This window comes from Microtus pennsylvanicus, chromosome 2 (genome assembly GCF_037038515.1).
Source record: "Microtus pennsylvanicus isolate mMicPen1 chromosome 2, mMicPen1.hap1, whole genome shotgun sequence".
Lineage (NCBI taxonomy): Eukaryota > Metazoa > Chordata > Mammalia > Rodentia > Cricetidae > Microtus > Microtus pennsylvanicus.
In genome coordinates this window covers 32,175,347-32,195,112 of record NC_134580.1, presented here as the reverse complement: position 1 = coordinate 32,195,112, position 19,766 = coordinate 32,175,347, and the positions used below count along the sequence as shown (strand labels likewise).

At 50.1% G+C, this 19,766-nt stretch overlaps 1 protein-coding gene across 1 annotated transcript; it reads right to left on the bottom strand.

Moving 5' to 3' along the window:
- Nucleotides 1-4,662: 4,662 nt before the first annotated feature.
- On the bottom strand, nt 4,663-8,314 carry Krt18 (keratin 18). The gene is made up of 7 exons (XM_075960738.1): nt 7,823-8,314; nt 6,972-7,054; nt 6,544-6,704; nt 5,850-6,010; nt 5,633-5,758; nt 5,160-5,383; nt 4,663-4,846 (listed from the first exon to the last, which is right to left on the bottom strand). The coding sequence occupies exons 1-7, from the start codon at nt 8,222-8,224 to the stop codon at nt 4,726-4,728; spliced, it is 1,278 nt and encodes a 425-aa protein (XP_075816853.1). The 5' UTR covers nt 8,225-8,314; the 3' UTR covers nt 4,663-4,725.
- Between the last annotated feature and the right edge of the window lie 11,452 nt (nt 8,315-19,766).

Genomic DNA, 19,766 nt, shown 5'->3' with positions numbered 1-19,766 from the left:
TTTGGGGGCTGTTTGGGAGGCTAAGGCAAGGAGATCACAAGTTCAAGGCTTGCCTGGGCTACAGGGTAAGTTCATAGAGGGGCTGGGTAACTTATGCAAGACCCCAGCTCAAACCAAAATTGGAAAAAAAAAAAAGAATTGGTAACATAGCTCAGTGGTATCGTGTTGGACCTGGCATGTAGGAGTCCCTAAGCCCAGAAGTACATTTGTTTGCTTGTTTATTTTGAGACAGGGTCTCACTATGTAGACCAGGCTGGGCTAAAGCTCACAGAGATATTTGCCTCTGTCTCCCAAGTGCTGAGATTAAAAGCAAACACCACTCTACCCAGTTTATATCTATCTATCTATCTATCTATCTATCTATCTATCTATCTATCTATCTATCTATGCATGTGTGTATTTTATTTAAAGTATATATGTATTATACATTATATATATACATATACATTATATGCAGAAAATTCCCCCATCTTTAAAAAAAATTGTATTAGAAGCCAGGTGTGGTGGTGCATGCCTTTAATTCCAGTACTCAGGAGGCAGAGGCAGGCTGATATCTGTGAGTTCAAGGCTAATTTGGTCTACAAAGTGAGTTCCAGGACAGTCAGGACTGTTGCACAGAGAAACCCTGTCTCGAAAAACAAAAATAAACAAATGAATAAATAGATAAATAAATAAAATGTATTAATAATAACTGATTTGAAAGATGTTGGCAGACACAGATTTGGAAATAAGTTCCTACCTTCGTTACTCCCTACACCAATTTCCCTCTCATATGCAATCATTAATTCCAGTTTCTTGTGTATCCTTTGGGAGATCTTTCCATAGACATATGAATTAATTTAGCTATATATTTTTGGTTTTACCCAAGAGGCTTTATATGATATGTGCTGCTTGTAATTTTCAGCTATTTGTTGGTTTATTATCTGGGCTGGATGAACTGGGACAAGTACCTACAGTTTGGGACAGGTAACTGACGGACTGGGACACGTACCTACAGTTTGGGACAGGTGACTGATGGACCGGGATAGGTACCAACAGTTTGGGACAGGTGACTTATGGACTGGGATAGGTACCTACAGTTTGGGAAAGGTGACTGATGGACCAGGATAGGTACCTACAGTTTGGGACAGGTGACTGATGGACTGAGATAGGTACCTACAGTTTGGGACAGGTGACTGATGGACCAGGATAGGTACCTACAGTTTGGGACAGGTGACTGATGGACTGGGACACGTACCGACAGCTTGGACAGGTGACTCATTTTCCCCTTTGATGCTCCAGGCACACAACAGGCTGTCCACAGGCATTCCTGCTGGGGAGGGAGGAGAATTGCCAGGTGGCTTTGGGCTTCTTCTGCAGCAGGGTGTTATTTAATTAAAATAGGCACAGCTTGACCTGCAGCAGGAAAGAATGCCATGATGCTGGCCCTAGGGACCACATGGGCTGGTCTCTCAAACTTGGCTGCCTGTTAGGATCATCAAGGGAGATTTTCAAATATTTCCCCTGAGCCCTGGGCCTCACCCTTGAACAACTGAGTTAGAATCTCTGAGTCTGATGACTCAAGCCTCAGGAGTGTGTGTAGGGTTCCATGGTCAGCCAGCCATTAAGTCAGAGTGCAAGACCTAGGTGTTGTGGCACATAATACCATCCCAGCACACAATCTTGGTAGTAGAGAGGCAGAAACTGGAAGGTACAGCAAAGTCAAGGCCAGGGAGGGCTACATAGAGAGATTGTAAAGCCACACAACACACACACACACACACACACACACACACACACACACACACACACACACACCTACCCACCCAACAAAACAGAACCAAAATCAAGTGAGACATTCCAGAAAGAACACAGAGAACGTGACTTCACTCCCGCCTCAATTCCTATCTCTGCACACTCAGGGTGGGGTCACATGATGTCCGTGTACTTCAGTGTGTGACTCTGATCCCGAGCCAGCAGGAGACGCTGCCTTACATACCTCACGGGATTGTAATGAGGATCAAATGCGTAAGAGCCCTGGGAACTGTGAAGCCCTGTCTGTGTGGGGAGGGATAATCGGATCAGGTGCCCCGGCTCGGGTTTCTCGGATCAGCTGGATTCGGCTGCAGGCACCCACCGGGCTCTGCCAGGGACTTTCTGTTTAGCTTTGGTCAGGTTGGCATCTTGGTTTGAGAAAACACGTTCAGTGTCACACCTGTGTATGTGGAAGACAGTGAAGAAGGAAACCACCTCAACTACTCTTCCCACACAAACCTCAGAAAGTAGAGCTCAGCCATCCCTCCCAACAGATCTGTCTCCTGTAGACCTCTGCAGTGGGGCCAGGCAAAGCAGTGGCTGGGGGATGTGGCGGGGGATGCGGAAAGGATCAATGGGACGATGATTGACAGCTGTGTAAAGAGTATGAGTCACCTTATGAGTCACCGGTCCTTGCTCTCAGGTAGAATGTTTTCTCTCAAAGTCTGATGGCAGGGGCCCTTCTACAGAAACTTCCAGTTAACCTCTTGTGTAACTCAGACCTTGCTCAGCGAGACCGGCCCTGTGTCTGTCCACTGAACATCCTCCCCGGACTCTTCTTGTCTTGGGGCCTGCTCTGCTGTATTCCTGGACTGGAGGCTCATGCCAGGGGTTTTCCAAGCTAGTACCATCCTCTGGGGCTCATGACCTCTAGCTTTTCTACCTAGGACGCCCTAAACACGCTGCTCTTCTCGGGCAAACACTTTTCCCTCCCAGTTGTGACCCTTTCTCTCTCTTTCCTGACACTCCACTTCCAAGGCTCCTTGCCTGCTTCACCCCAGCCTGTAAGGCTCAGCCCCTCTGATGTGCTTGCTGTGTACCTAGGCTTCTTATCGTCTTTATTGTCTTTTGTGCCTTCCCATCACCATAATGTAATTTCCACAGCGATAAGGGTTCTGTCCGTTGTATCCTAAGAAGTCACCTTTGTATGGGTACTAACAGAAATTTTATTCACATGTATATCCTGAAGCCTAGCACAGGGCCTAGTCCAAGGAAGCCCTTCGGTTGTGTTTATACAGTGCTGTTTTTATTAATGCGCAGAAATGCTCGCGGAGCACAGACGTACACAAGGACATTAACTGCAGCCTTTTGTTAAAACGAAGCTGCTAGAGACCAAGACATCTCTAGGAACTCCGATGTCTGGGTTAAGTCACTTCGTACTCCACACTGTAGCTGTAGGAGACAAGGCCTTACTTCGTAACCAGGCTGCTCTAAATCTCAAGGTTCTCTTCCTACTTTAGCCTCCAGAGCGTTGGGATTACAGACCTGAGCCACCACACATAGCCCCCATCTTCCCTCTCCCCCGCTTCCAAGATACATTGTTAAATGAAGAATGCAGAATTGGAGCACTTACAGGGCAGAATTTTCAGTGTAACCTGCATTTATAAAGAAAGATGAGTATTTTTATTTGCTTTTCCTAAAGAAGTATTTAACTGTGGGAAATTAACTTTGTGTGCGGAGCCATGCTGTTTCAATTTTATTTTCCTCTTTCCTTTCGGACTATATGTTAACTTCCACATTTTTTTAAACTAAGAAAGGCACATTGTCCTCCCAATCAAAACAGATTAGTATTCATTTTATTTTATTATTATTTGAGACAGGACCGCTCTATATAGCCTTGACTGTCATGAACTAGCTGTGTAGACCAGGCTGGCCTCAGACTCACAGATTCACCTGCCCGGCCTCCTGAGTGCTGGGATTATAGGTGTGCACCACCACACCTGGCCAGATTATTTTAGAGATGTGATGCTTCCATCCTTGGTCATATAGCCCAATACAATGGTGCCATAGGATCCCCAGGTCCTGCTCAGTGTCTACTTGCCTAGCTAGGATCCCATGTACATTTCGGCTTCATTATCCTGTAATCCTGTCTCCTCACTTCTGGCCATACCGCCATCCTCAGAAAGGCATGTCTCCACAGAGTGACTGAGCAGGGCCTAGGGGACCATGGGTAATGAGTGTGGGATGGGGTTTAGGATCTTTGGGCCGGAAGCTCCGGGCTTTGGGCAAAGAGTGGCAGAGCAGGGAAGGGCCCGTTTTCTCTGGACTCTGTTGAGGTCTTATGAGCATAAGTTGTTTTTTTCTTTTTTCCCAGAGAGAGTGGGAATATCCCAGGTTGGCTTTGTACTTGTGATGCTCCTGCCTCTGTCACCATTTCTAAGTTCTTCCCTAGTCTCCTTTTTGAGACAAGGTCTCACATAACCAAGGTTGACTTCAGATTTGCTCTGTAGCAGATGATGACCTGATTTCCTGATCCTCTTGCCATACTGAGCTCTGGGATGTTAAATGTGCACCACCACACCCAGCTGTTGCTTTTGTTTTGGTGGGACACTGGCACATGACGTAGGCTGCCCTGGAAATTTGCGATATAGCCCAGACTGGTCTTGAACATGAATCAAGATCACACGCATACACCATGCCTGACTTCTCCACCAGGTCTCTTGAGCGGGAGATACCAGTTTTATTATGCTTTCGTCTGTGCCTAGGACAGTCATATCTCCCCCTTCATCATCTTTTAGGTATTTTAAGCACCCAGACTCTTCCTCGCCCACTGCCCCATCCATGTGAAACCCCTTAGGTCAAGAGACATCTGTCTGACCCAAGATGGGGTTGTAGACTCAACATCATGTGCACAAGCAGGAAGACTGCCAAGGAAGGCACGAACTTTTATTGGTTCCTTGGTCCCCAGGGGTAGTAGCCTCCTTCTCAGCCTTAGTGCCTCAGAACCCTGGTGTCATTGGTCTCGGACACCACTTTGCCATCCACGACCTTGCGGGTGGTTGTCCTCTGGATGGTTTGCATGGAGTTACTGGAGTCCAGGGCATCGCTGAGACTGTAACAGATGACGAAGCCTTAGTTATAAGCAGCCCCACAGAGTAGAAAGGAGACCAGAAATTCAGTTTTCCCTGATCCGTGTCTTCCAAACTCTCCCCAGCCATTTCTTCCAGAAAAGGGAAACTCAAGGCTGAAGGATCCCAAACACAGCTAGGGGCAATACTTAGTCATTCTTTCTCAAGAGACAGTATGTTCACTGTCCTGAAGCCACTGCTCAGGAGTTACCAATAAACAGACAAACCTTGGGACTTCCCAGAGTTCCAGAAGTGGAGAAAAGACCCTCACTTGTGTGGCTAGGAGAATCCACTCACCTGAAGTCTTCGCTATCCTCCAGCAAGCGGCGGTAGGTGGCAATCTCAGACTCAAGCTTGACCTTGATGTTCAGCAGGGCTTCGTATTCCTGGGTCTGGCGCTGCCCCTCCGCCCGGGTTTGTGCCAGCTCTGACTCCAGGTGCAGAAGGACGCCGTTGAGCTGCTCCATCTGCATGTTGTATCGGGCCTCCACGTCCCTAAGGCTGTTCTCCAAGCTGATTTTCTGCAGGGCAAAGAAAGATAGGAGGGTGAGTCCCAAGCCTTTCCTTCTCTGACAGGGCCGTCAGGACCACTTGTCTGTCAATACTAGGTTCCAGTGCAGGAGGAAATGGGATAACACAGAGAAGTTATTCGTCTTAGGGGTCTCTTGATTATGTGTGGAGGAGGATTGGGGGCAAGACAGTGGGGCTGAGGCCGAGTGTCAGAGGTCCGGGTCCAAAGGAACTTCACTAGGTGACTGGGAGGCTCTCACCTGATTTTTCATGGCATCTAGGTCAATCTCCAAGGCCTGGAAGGTGCGCCTCAGGTCTGTGAGTGTGGTCTCAGCATCTCTGATTTCCGCAGACTGGGTAGTGACCACTGTGGTGCTCTCCTCAATCTGCAGGGTCCCCGGGGAGGGTCAGTCAAGACCTGCCTTCCTTGGCAGCCTCCCCCTCACACCCTGGCAACCAGCCTTTCCTCTTGCATACCTGCTGGGACCAGTACTTGTCTAGTTCCTCACGGTTCTTCTGAGCCAGCTCCTCATACTGGGCCCGGATATCAGCCATGATCTTGCTGAGGTCCTGAGATTTGGGGGCATCCACTTCCACGGTTAATCCAGAACTGGCAATCTGGGCTTCCAGCCCTTTAACTTCCTGAAGAAGGCAGAAACGGGGGAGAGGGCACCTAAGAGGGGGCACTGAAGGTCAGAGTTCCTCACCGAGGGTCTTTTTCTAGGAGGCAGTGATGGGAATGATGGTAGTGGAGGAAACCTTGGACTTGCACCTGGCAAGGCTAGATCAGGGCTTCTGCTCCTTCATTGTCGGAACCTGCCCATTTCCTCTTTATCTTACCACCCTCCTCCCTCACACCTTATCTTAAACCTCTTCCAGAAGCCCCACCAGCTCCACCATCTGCCCATGTCCTAAGACCGGCAACTTCTACCTTCCTCTCCATCTCCTCTCACTCACACAGGCTGGCAATGAATCAACTCTCCTGCCTCAGCTTTCCAAGTGGGGCTGCAGGTCAGGTACACTATTATGAGGTCAAGACAATGTGGGCTAACTTGGGTGAGCCATAGAACATATATGATCCACTGGGTTTGCTCTTAATCAGAACAGGCTGATAACCCAGGCTCGTGGTTCTAATTTCCACGCGAGGCTGCTGGCCTCACAGCAGCCCCACTTGCCTCCTCATGGTTCTTCTTCATGAACAGCAGTTCCTCCTTGAGGGCTTCGATTTCTGTCTCCAGCTGCAGCCTCGTGATGTTGGTGTCATCCACCACCTTTCGGAGTCCATGGATGTCACTCTCCACAGACTGGCGCATGGTCAGTTCTGTCTCATACCTGAAGGAGTGGAGGTGATCATTGGGTCCCATCCGACCAGTGCCACCTCCCTAGCCTAGTCTTGCACCTAACATAAACCAGTTGCCTGGGTCAGGCATCATTCTTGACTGTGAGGAGCAGTAGGCTTAAACTGGGCTGCACGAATTAATAGTTGAATGACCACTCAATGGACCCTCACCAGAATAAGCCTCTGCAAGGAACACCCACCCACCCAACTTGGGCCCTGGAGCAGACCATTCTTCGCTCTAGCTGCAGCCTCAGACTTACTTGACTCTGAAGTCATCAGCAGCAAGACGAGCATTGTCGATCTGCAGGACGATGCGGGCATTGTCCACAGAATTCGCAAAGATCTGGGTGGATTAAAGCAGAAGATTGCGGTGAGAGTGCCAGGTTGTGTGTGTGTGAGACACACACACACACACACACACACAGAGACAGACAGACAGACAGACAGACACACACACACACACACACACACACACTCCTTCTGTTTCAGCGAACCCGTCCCAGTCCCCGGAACTGCCAGAGGCTAGGGCTCCCATCTACCCTTTCCACCTGTGCCTCCGGTCCCTTCCTGGATTCTTAGATCCTGGCACCTTGCCCCTCTGCCTGGGCCTGTACTATCCCGCCTACAAAGGAGCAGCTTCTAACAACTCTCTCCTCCCACCCTTTCCCGGCTTTTTCTCCAGGTGCACCTGTTAGGCCCCTGTTCTGGGCCTCCCACCCCCCTGATAGGCCCCTCCCACAGGTAGCCTCCTGTTTACCTCTAGATGACTCAGCCTTAGCTACATCCGTTTAACCCTGTAACTGTCCCCACTGAAAAAGAAATGAGTGTCTGGGTCCAATTTATGGCTCTTTTTTTCTTTTTCTTTTTTTGAGATTCTCAATACTGTTCCCTTCCCACTACACCCCGTGGGGGAAGCCAACTCCCGTGTGTAGCCACTACCTTGGAATTCCTAGGTTGTGGGTGAGAATCCGAAGTACTTCTAACTTCGTCCCAGAGTGGGGACGGATGTGAAAAGAGCGGAAGGGGTCAACCGCGCACACACTATTAAATTTTTTTCGGGGCGGGGGGGGGCACTGGATGACCAGAATGGCTCCTCCCCCCATGTCCTTACCTGAGCCCTCAGGTCCTCGATGGTCTTGAAATAGTGGCCCCAGTCCTTGACGCCCTGGGACCCCTTCTTCTCCAGATGTTCCCGGATTTTGCTCTCCAATCTCCTGTTCTCGGTCTCCAGGCTCTTCACCCTGTCCAGGTAGCTGGCCAGGCGGTCGTTCAGGTCTTGCATGGTCTCCTTCTCGGTCTGGATGCCACCCATCCCAACCAGACCTGCAGACCCCACGGAGCCACCCCAGACGCTTGAGGAGCGGGCCACGGAGATCCGGGAACCGGAGCCCCCAGCACCTGCATAGACGCTGGCCGCGCTGCTGGCAGGCCGGACCCGCTGGCTGGGCGTCCGCACAGATCCCAGGGACCTGTAGTTGGTGGAAAACGTGGTGGAGCGGGTGGTGAAGCTCATGTTGTCCAGAGAGGAGAGCGAAGCGAGAGACCGGGTCAGGGGTTCCGACGGCCGTAGAGAGTGGCTGCCCTCGACCTGTTATATCGCTGAGGGAAAGAGGAGGAGACCTTCTTTGCAGGCCCCGCCCCCGCCCCCGGAGCCGCGGGCGCTAAGAGTGCGCGACTCCTGTGACCTACCTGGTCGCAGCCCTTCTTGGCCCCATCACGTGCTCTCAGCACTGTACGCTACCCTCAGCGCCCAGGAAGGGGGTGGCTAATCAGGGACACGAAGGATAGCAGGTGGTGTTAGCCTTCGCTTTTTAGGGCAGGATATAGCGCTTTTAATACCTTTTGCACAGTTAGAAGAGATGTCCACTAGGGCGAAGATTTTGTAGAATGTCCTTAGCTTAAGTCGGAGGACAGTCCTGGAGCCCCAGGAGTCCTGGGGAAGAAAAGCTGGGAGCTCAAGAAGAGGAAGAGAGTGGCTGGAGAGTTGGTGCAATGATTGAGAACACTGATTGTCCCTCTAGGAGGACCAGGGTTCAATTCCCAGCACCCACATGGCAGCTCACAACTGTCTGAAACTCTAGTTCTAGGGTACCCGACACCCTCACACAGACACACATGCAGGCAAAACACCCGTTCACATAAAAAAAATTGATAAATAAATAAAGAGGAAGAGAAATATGATCCTGAGCGCTCCAGGTCTCTTGGTTTTCACAATCTGGTCTCGCGTCCCGGGTTCCCAGACAGTGCTGTGGCTCTGTCTATTGCTAAACACGTGTGTGCGTGGAACTATGGAAATCTATATTCTCAAAACAGGAACGCACTTCCTCGGAACACATTTCCTTAATTAGCTCCTGTGCTGTCTCTGAACACCCGCTGTAGCTCAGGCTGGTCCTGAACTCTCTATGTAGCCAAGGATGGCCTTCAGCCCCTGATCCTCCTGTTCCTGTGATCACAGGCATGAGATATCACACCGAGTTTATGGGGTGCAGAGGATCAAACTCAAGGCCTCATATTTGACATCAGCACTCTGCTTGCTGAGTACACCCCCAGCCCAATAGCACTTACAATTTAACCAATATTTGCTGGACACTGACTGTGTGTCACGCCCTTTCTAGTAGCCATGGGAAGAAAGCAGGGAAAAGAGCACTGTGTGTCCTGCAGACCACACTGTGTCTGGATAGGCTGGGATCTGAGAAGACAGATGCATAGAAACACCTGGCTAGGCTTGAACCAGATGGCTTTTCTCTCTATCCTCCCAACCCCCTGCTCACACTGGCCCCTCCTCCTGCTCCCTGGACCTTCTTTCTTTCCTGGTCAGTCTTCATAATGATCCCCAAATTTCCATCTTGTTCCTTGGAGAAACCCCCAAACTTGGGCAACACCCCAGCCCCCACCAGCTGCTTGACCACTCTTGAATGAAGATGGAGAAACCACGAGGGCCAGCCCTGGGATTTGTCACACGTTCGGCCGTGCTCTTTGCTCTGGAGTGGACTTATTGATCCTTATCGAGCGACCAGCTGGACTGACTCTGTGGGCAGACAGGAAAATAAAACAGGGAGAGAAAGGGGCCCTAGAATGAGCCCAGGTCAGCAGATCAGGTGGAGGCAGGGTGTGAACAGATTGTTCCAAGCCTACCTCCTCTGTATGGGAAAACCCTGGAGGACCCCGGGAGCTGGCTGTGGAGGCTGGGCGTTGCCAGAGACAGCCAGGCAAATGGATGCAAACTAACATACAAACAAATACCCACTGGCTTTGCATGAAGGCTCCTTGGGGGTTGGAGATTCCAGCCAGTGAAAGGGGCTTTTAATCTTACAAATTATCCCACTGAGTTCCACAACTGTCCTATTTTATGGGACCATACATTGAAGTGTACTGGTTAAATGTTCCATGAACAGGTTCCGCTGTTTTTTTAAGCTTCAAGTTATCCAACTTGGGCACTTTGCGGGTTGGGTGACCTCAGAAAGTCACTTAACTGAGCTTTTTTTTTCTTTCACTTCTTTGGGGAGGAAAAAAGCCAACAACTGCCTGTCTAGTCTTCTGGTAGGCGAAGCATGGGATTGTTACAATGCTCCTTCTTAAACAAATAGGAATGACTGCAGAGTAAGGCCCTCATAAGGAGGGACTCCAGGACCCTAGGATTTTTCTGTAAGCCCCTTGGTAAATCCTGCTCTGATCTTGCCTCACCCCTGAAGCGCTGGCCCTTCTGTGGTGGGGAAGTTTGCAGTGGGGCTGCAGAGCTGCAACGTCTCCTTATCTCACTTAGCCGGTTGCATTCCTGACCTCTTGCAGCATGGGGCAAATACCGACCGCAGGAGTCCAGTGCCAGCTTGCCCCTTCCCCGCAGTTCCGGATTCCTCTGTGATCGGACCTAAAAACTCAGCCTGACAGTGGGCGCGCTGGGGAGAGAGGCACACGGGGTGGGGTGGGGGAGATAGTTTCGTTCCAAGATCCCTCTGGCCTGTGGGTGGGGGCAAGGAGAGAAGGGACTGGGGTAGCAGCGGAACCAAGCTGGGGAGAGGGAGAGGCGTGAGCGGTCAGCCGAGAAGCTCTGAGAACAAAGAGTGAAAAGAGGGGGGTTGAGCGGTGGGGTGAGGGTGGGGGAGAGAGTGGGGGAGGGTAAAGGAAGTGGTTCCCTTCCCCAGGCCCTACATTCCCTTGTCCCGCCGAGGGGGAGGAAACCTGCACTGCAAGCTTAACTGGGAGAAAGCTCGGTGGTGACGGTGGGGTGGGCGGGGTCGTCCTCCTCGCACGTAGGCGCACTCTCCTTTTAAGGGCTAGAGCCTTGCTCCGTGCAGACTAGATAGCGGGAGATTAGAGGATTAGCGTTGTGAGGGTCTGGGGTCAGAAGGCCCAGAGATTGTTATCAGTCTGGCTATTTCCCTGGCCCAGCCCTGAGAGGAGCTGGGGTGAAGGATGGGGGGGATGGGGGTGGAGGGTCTTCAGAATGTCATTCCAGGTCTGTGTGGTGGGGTCTCTGCTGTGAGTGTCAGGCTGGTTCCATCATCTTTCTTCAACTCAGGGACCAGCCTCCAGGCCTCCGGGAGAGCTGCGATCAAAGGAGTGTGTCCTATGATTATTTATTCCGTTTGAGACAGTTTCAAACTGTAGCCCAGGCTGGCCCCAAATTTATGCTCCTCCAGAGTGCTAAGATTGCAGGTGACATCACACCCAACCTGAGCCTCTCCTTGAAGTGACTCAGTGTTGGGGGAAAATAGAGACTTCGTGGTGGGGGGTGAGAGTGTTAGAGGGGCAAGGCGATCCAGTGTCCTCAGAGGAGGGGTTTTGGCAGCACTCTGAGACCTGGAGCAATGAGGTGGAACTTTGGGTAAAATGAGTTTGGTGTAGAATGGACTTGGAGGGGGAGCTCAGTAGATGGTTTGGGTTTTAAACCGTTATTGAAAAGGATGAGCTGGGCATGGTGGCACAAACCTGTGACGCCTGCGCAGAAAGAGGTGAAGGCAAGAAGATTTGGAGTTTCAGGCTAGCCTCCTTCTGTGTGAGTACCCGCCTAACAAAACAAACAAGTATAATCACGGCTGGGTGTAGCTGGGATGGCAGAATGCTTGGTTAGCTGTCAGGAAGCCCTGAGTGATGGATGCAGGAGGATCCGGCATTCAAAATACATAGGGAACTTGAAGCCTGCCTAGGCCACCAGGATATCTTGTCTATAATAACATAAAGTAGGGTTCTAGAGAGTCAGGAAGTATGGTTGGGTAGACTGGAGAGAGCCTCGGGGGGGGGGAGGCGAAATGTGCAGCCTCAAGTGCAGCTGGGGAGCAGGGGGCACTGAGGAAGGACCTTCAGAACTCTCTAGGGCTGTCCTCCCTGTTGAAGTCCTAGGGCAGTTTGTGGACGGCAGAGTTGGGGTGGGGTTCTGAGGGCTCCATTTGGGCATGCTCCCCTGGAGTGGGAGTGTGGGGGCACTTTCAGTATTATTGCCTTGGTTGTTCATATCAGAGGGTTCTTCCTAGGGTTAATGCTGAGGAGAACCTGCATGCTGCTAGAGTTCTCCAGGTGCTGAAGCTGAGAGAAGAATCCTAGGAGCTTCCATGGCCTCTGCTCTCCACTCTAGCCCCCTTCACTAGGGTGACTTTGCCAGATCTCATGTTTTCTTCTTCCCTTCCCTTTCTGAACTCCAGTGAACTTGTCCTGGAACTCACTCTGTAGACCGGGCTAGCCTCACTCATGTCTCTGCCTCCTGAGTGCTGGGATTAAAGACGTACTCCACCACACCCGGCAAATGACATAATCTAAAGCAAACTGTCTTAGCTTTTGTGCCCAGCAGTGGCATGTGGTACTAAGATTGAGTCTGCAGAGAAGAGGATGAAATGGGACAGTAGGGTGGCCAAGGATCCGTTCTTAAAATTGTGTAGTAAATTTGCTGTGACTGATACCTTTTCCTGCTGCCTCTAGATTTGGCAGAGCTACAGGCAAACCTGGAGAGATAGCCTTTTAAGTACCTAGAAAACCAGAGCTGGTGCTTGGAAGAACATGCAGTAGTAGCTGGTGTGACTGGCCTTCATGCAAGCTGGAAAGAGGCAGTGTCTTTTGTGTCCTTGGTTGGGGGTCCTAGAACTCTGCACAGCACCATGCATAGCCCTTTCTGCAACCAATGGCTGAGAACATTGGAATAGAACCTAAGTGTGATGCAAAGGAAAGAAATAGAAGTGATGGAGACTGGCCTGTGAGCTGACACATCTGTAAAACAGGGGTGACAGAGACTGGCCTGTGAGCTGACACATCTGTAAAACAGGGGTGACGGAGACTGGCCTGTGAGCTGACACATCTGTAAAACAGGGGTGACGGAGACTGGCCTGTGAGCTGACGCATCTGTAAAACAGGGATGATAGAGACTGGCCTGTGAGCTGACGCATTTGTAAAATAGGGGTGATGGAGACTGGCCTCTGAGCTGATGCACGTGTACAATAGGAGTGACAGAGATTGGCTGGTGAGCTGGAGTGATGGAGACTGGCCTGTGAGCTGACACATCTGTAAAACAGGAGTGACGGAGACTGGCCTGTGAGCTGACGCATTTGTAGAACAGGGGTGACGGAGACTGGCCTGTGAGCTGACGCATTTGTAGAACAGGGGTGACGGAGACTGGCCTGTGAGCTGACGCATTTGTAGAACAGGGGTGACGGAGACTGGCCTGTGAGCTGACGCATTTGTAGAACAGGGGTGACGGAGACTGGCCTGTGAGCTGACGCATTTGTAGAACAGGGGTGACGGAGGCTGGCCTGTGAGCTGACGCATTTGTAGAACAGGAGTAACAGAGACTGGCCTGTGAGCTGCTTGCTGCTAAGACTAAAGACCTGAGTTCAATCCCTGGAACTCACATAACAAACTCTGCAAATTGTCTTCTGACCTCCATATGTGTGTGCACTCACAAATACATATATAATATAAATATAAAAATGATTGCATGCTGGCCTGGCGGTATATACCTTTGATTCCAGCACACGAAAGGGACAGGAGGATTTCTGTGAGTTCAAGACCAGTCTGGCCTGTGTAGTGAAACCCTATCTCAAAATCAATCCATCAATCAAGTGTTAATAAAAGAAGGTCGTAAAGGGATAGGGGATGGTGGAGAGCTTGCCTAACACGTATAAGGCCCTGGGCTTCATTCCTCGTACCACAACAGGACAAAACATCAGATTGTTGAGAAGAAAACAGGTAGACATCCATGCCCCTGGAGGTGTCAGGGTGAGTGGAAGGTTTCCCCAGCGAGTGTGGCAATGCGCATCGAGGCTGCTCAGCCGTCACAGAGAGCAGTGCACTGAGGCTTGCTGCTATCCTAAGTGAGTCTAGAGGTAATGGAAGTTGGTAGCAGAAACCCCTGATTCCAGGTAAGGGTCTTGAGGGAGTGGCAGCTGGTAGGTGGCAGAGCTGGGACTCAGGTAACCTGCCGTGTTTCTGCCTCTCCTCTAATAGGAAGCATGAGGGAGGTTGACATAGCAGCTGCCACCAGCTGGGTAAAAACCAGGAGAAGGAGCCAGGTGTAGTGGAGAGGCAGAGGCAGGTGTATCTCCGAATTAAAGGCCAGCCTGGTCTACATAGAGAGTTCCAGGACAGGCTACACAGAGAGACCCCGACTCAAAAAAAAGTAGGAGGATCATGAGTTCAGGGCCAGTCTCGACTCCATTGCAATCCTGAGACTAGCCCAGACTACAGGAGATTCTGTTTCAGGGGCTGGAGAGAGGGATCAACAGTTAAAGGCAGAGACTGCTCTTCCAGAAGAAGAGGTTCAATTCCTAGCACCAGCACCCATATGGCATCTGAAACCCCAGTTCCAGGGGATTTGGCACCTTCACACAGATATACATGCAGGTGAAACACCAATGCACATAAAAATATTAATAAATAAATCTTTAAAAAATAAAAAGCCAAGTCAAAACAGTAGCTAAAAAGCAGTGCTACTGTGGAAAGTTGGAGGGACCTGTGGGGGAGGGGTGGGGGATTATCAGAAGACTCTGGGATCTGAACAGGGTGACTGGAAAACACAGAAGGGACATTGTTGGGTAGCTCAGGAAGGCTGTCCTGTTTCAGGTTACAGGTGTGTACACCACCAAGCTTGGATTAAGCATTTCTCAAGTACTGGTTTGTGATTTACATATCTTCTTCCTCCTTATTCTCTTCTTTTAAAATCTCATTTATTTATTTATTTATGAATGAAATAGAGTTCTGATCCATAATAAAAAATGATTTACTATACAACCCAGCTGGTCTGAAACTTTGAGGCAATTCTCTTGTCCCAGCCTCTCAAATGCTAGAATTGTAGATTTGAACTACCATGCCCAGGAAGTATTTCTTCCTTGATCTTACCACTCAAATCTTTAGCCCATCTTAGAAAATTATGGGCTTAAAATTATGAAAATTTGAGGCTTTAATCTATATGTGTTATTTGTATATATAAAATATGTTATGTGCATGTATATTAATGTGTGTGTAAATATTAACATTCTTTGTAATATATGATTTACAATGTTTTTCCTCCCACTCAGTAATATCTTTTTATTCTTTTTGTTTGTGTGTTGTTTTTCAAGGCAGGTTCTCACTATGTAGCCATAGCTGTACTGGAGCTCACTACACAGATTAGGCAGGTCTAAAACTCATGGGGTTTCCTGTCTGTGCCTCCTGATGGGACTGAAGGTCTGTGGTTTATGCCCGGCTACTTTCTTCAATTTTTTAAAAAATATTTATTTATTTATTTATTTATTTATTTATTATGTATACAATATTCTGTCTGTGTGTATGTCTGCAGGCCAGAAGAGGGCACCAGACCCAATTACAGATGGTTGTGAGCCACCATGTGGTTGCTGGGAATTGAACTCAGGACCTTTGGAAGAGCAGGCAATGCTCTTAACCTCTGAGCCATCTCTCCAGCCCCCTTTCTTCAAATTTTACCATATTAATTAGTTAGGTGTCTCTGAGTCCTGTGATGGGCACCCTCTGTAGAGAAACCTGTGCAGGTCAAAGGACAGCTTTCAAGGATGGTTGATTTCCTTTCGTCATGTGGATCATCGGGCTTGGAGGCAAGAGCCGTTATCGCCGGAGTCATCTTGCTAGCCCAATCCTTTTCTTCTCTTAACAATGATTTTTAATAAGAAGTTCTTAATTTTTGTTGTCCCTTTGGTTTCTGAGACAAGGTCTCAAGTATCCCAGGCTGGCTTTGAATTTACTGTGTAGCTGAGGATGACCTTGAACGTCTAATCTTCCTGCCTCCACTTCCACTACCAACAAAACAATATACACCTCTTAAAATGACGGTAGCGCGTCTTGCACATGTAACGCGGACCAGGCACTGCACTTCACAGGGGTCACATTGCTTGATCTAGACTGGGGAAGCATGTTCTTGTGTCTGGACGTCAGGCAGACCCAGGCTTCTGGTTTTGGAGCAGGGGTTGCTGTCCACAAGACAAGGATCAAGGGAGGCGATAAGGCTTAGACAGTGGTGTTACAAAGCAATTTCAGTTTGGAACCTGTTTTGTGATGAGATGCCATGACCAACTTGGGGAGGAAAGGGTTTATTTTATCTTACACTTCCACATCAGAGACTATTATCAAAGGAAGTCAGAGCGGGAACTCAAAGCAGGAACTGAAGCAGAAGCGATAGAGGAATGGTCCTTACTGTCTTGCTTGGCCTTCTCTCTGGGATGGCAGTGCACACGGTGGGTGAGGGCCCTGCCACATCAATTATTCATTATGAAATGCCCTACACATTTGCCTAGAGGTCAATCTTATGGAGGCATTTTCTCAATTAAGATTTTCTCTTCCCAGGTATACTTGGGTTTGTGTCAAGCAGACAGAACAGCACCCACAGATTTGAGGTGAGATATCCAAAGGACCACTGAAACACAGCTGTGCAGCTCCCATGGGGGTTCAGAGATATTTGCCATGCAAGGATTACCCAGAAGAAAAGAGATGAAGGCAGATCCTAATAGCGGCTGTGTATGTGTTTCTGAGTCTCTCTCTCTGTGTGTGTGGTGGTTCCTGAGTCACTAGCTGTTAGTCTCTCTCTCTCTCTCTCTCTCTCTCTCTCTCTCTCTCTCTCTCTCTCTCTCTGTGTGTGTGTGTGTGTGTGTGTGTATAGGGTGTTCCTGAATCACTAGCTGTTAGCCTGTGTGTGTGTGTGTAGGGGGTTCCTGAGTCACTAGCTGTTAGTGTGTGTGTGTGTGTGTGTGTGTAGAAGGGTTCCTGCCTCTGTGTGTGTGTGTGTGTGTGTGTGTGTGTGTGTGTGTGTAGGGGGGTTCCCGAGTCACTAGCTGGTGGGAGCTGGTGGGGACTACAGACCCAGACCCTAAGTTTCCTGTAAACAACCTGTGTTCCTCTGCTCTGAGCAGACTCTGATGGCAGGGGAGTGGTTTCTGATGGGTCTGCAGCTGAAAGATCCCGAGAGCTGGGGTGTGGCCAGAGCCCTATATAAAGTGCCCCTGAGCTCCATAAAGTTGGCATTCTTGTGTCAAGGATGACCCATGTCGGCGTCTCTCTCTGTCTGTCTCTGTCTTTGTGTTTGTCTGTGTGTTTTTAAGTCTCCAGGCCTGTTCCTGGCTTTAGTGAAGGGCTACAGGACCGGCAGTTTTGCAGGCAGGTTTTTACAATTAGCTGTTCGTGGTGCATGTCAGAGCTTTAAAGGGCACATGGTCTGCCAAAAAGTGCATTATTAAGAATGATGGTTGGGGCTGGGCGGTGGTGGTGCACCTCTTTAATTTCAGCACCGGGGAGGCAAAGGCAGGTGAATTTCTGTGAGTTCAAGGCCAGCATGGTCTACAGAGAAAGTTCCAGGACAGCTAGGGCGACACAGAGAAACCCTGTCTTGAAAAACAAAACAAAAGAAAACAGAAGAATGATGGTTGGGGCCGGAGAGGTGGCTCAGTGGTTAAGAGCACTGGCTGTCTTTCCAGAGGACCCACGTTCAGTTCCTGACACACACCATCAATTCTAGTTCCAAGAGATCTGATACCTTCTCCTGAACTTCAAGGGCACCTGTTAACACACATATACAGGCAGGCCAAACACTCATACACAGAAGGTAAAATTAAAAAAAAAATCTTAAAAAAAAATGAATGGTGGCAGCCCTAGGGGTCCCAGGAGACAGGAGTGAGGGTGTTGCCACCTCACCCAGTGTTCTGGGCTCTCCTCCATCTAAGAAGCCATCTCTTTGGCTCTGAAGGTTTTGCTATTTTTCCTCCTGATGCTACCCACCAGGCTCCCTTCTCCTCCGTAGTTAGCTCAGTTCCTCGTTCCTATCTTAAGTGTCCGGGAGAAGCGGGAGGGGGGGACGTGTTTTTGGAAGATGGCTGGTTCCTACTTGGCCACAAGGGGGTGCTGGGTTAGAGCGGGCCCCAGTGGCACACAGGCGGCAGGCTGGCAGCAGAATTCTGAGGCTAGGTACATATGACTCCACCCCTTTTGTCCAGGACCTTTGCTCCCAGCCCTAAAGGCACTGGCCCTGGGTTGCCATGGCAGGCTCTTAGTTTGGATAAACAGAGTCGTCCTCGTGCTGTCCAGGTAACTGACATCTAAGTGTCTCCCAGGGATAGGCTGGAATGTAAGAGTCCCGCCCCTAAACCCCCAGGGGAGGACAAAGGAGGGTGAGTCATAGCATTTTGGCCCCTTACCTTTTTTTTTTTCTGTCTTGCCTGCTGCCCCCTCGCCCAACCTGTGTCCCACTGGAGTTGGGAAGGGCGGGAGAGAAGAGCTGGAGCTCACTTGGGGGCCGTCAGAACAGGCAGTGGGTGGGGGCAAAGGCTTCTGCCCTGTTACCCCGGCTTTAGCTGTTATTCCTGGGATCCACGAGGGGCAGACATTGCTCACTTCTTCCCTGTCCTCCACTGTCTAGGATCCAGAGCAAGGGCGACAAGCTTGGGAGGAAAACAGAGAACAGGAGTTGTCTGGGTAGAACTGCTCACACCTCGCTCCGTTGAAGGGAACGCGGAGGGCCTTGTGCTGCTGAGGACGGTGCTGGGGTCTGCAATGTGGGAGCTGTGGACACAGAACCCAAACCGCTGCTCGAACACTACCCACCATTCACAGCGCGAACTGCTCCGCCAAGTCCTGGGTTCCTCACACGTAAATAAAGATAATAATACTGAACTCTCAAGGTCATTGTCAGAATCTGACAGGACAAATAAAGAACACCATGGTCCACACATAGATCAGGCTTACAATCAGACGCAGAGTGCAGCTATGCAAACAGCAAGCAAAACCCATCCAGGGGTGTGACAGGCCTGTCAGGAGGGTCCCAGGGGTGGCTTCTCGCCGGTTGCTGTGAGGAGGGGCTGTTATGTCGTGTTCCTTCAGCAAATGTTTGCAGTGTATGGGACTGGCAGGGAGGGTCAGGCTTCAGCTGCAGGTGCAGGTGGCCAGGAGGCACTGTATGAGGGAGGGCACAGCCCTGAGAGAGACTCAGAGTGGCAGTCAGTGCCAGCGGACAGATGAGAGACGTGACCTTTATTCAGAATGTGATGGGAAGCTCGGGGCTGGGGAGTGACTGGATCAGAGCAGTGTTTGTAGAAGATTGGCCTCCCTGAGCACTGGCAGAGGACAACTTGGAGTGGGGGAGGAGGAGACAGGAACATTTCCTTACCTGGCAAGAGAAAGTGCGGTTCCAGAGAGGATGGTGATGTCATCGATACCATCTGCAGAGAGGGGCCTAGTAAGCTCGGTCTCCCTGACTGGCCTCACTGACCTGTGAGGAGGGAAGAGGCGCTTGGCAGGGGGCTGGGGAATTTCTCAGGGACACCAGGAACCAGAGAACAGAGCCTCTTTTCTCTCCCTTCTCTCCTCCCAGGTCTGCTTAGGATGGAGGCGTGACAGGGGGCACAGCCCTGGCAGCAGGCTGTCCCTTTGTTTCCCAACCCTGCTTCTGTCTAAGTTGGATCTTGGTTTTATAACGCATAGAAAGAGAAACCACTGGGTCCCATTAACAACTGGGTGTCAACTCTAGATCTTGGAACGAGGAAAAATTGAGGGACAGTTTGTACCTAGCTTTGCTGGGAGAGGAATTTTTGGCTTAAGGCTGGCTGGTAAGACCCTGGCCTTCCTGAGAATCGATC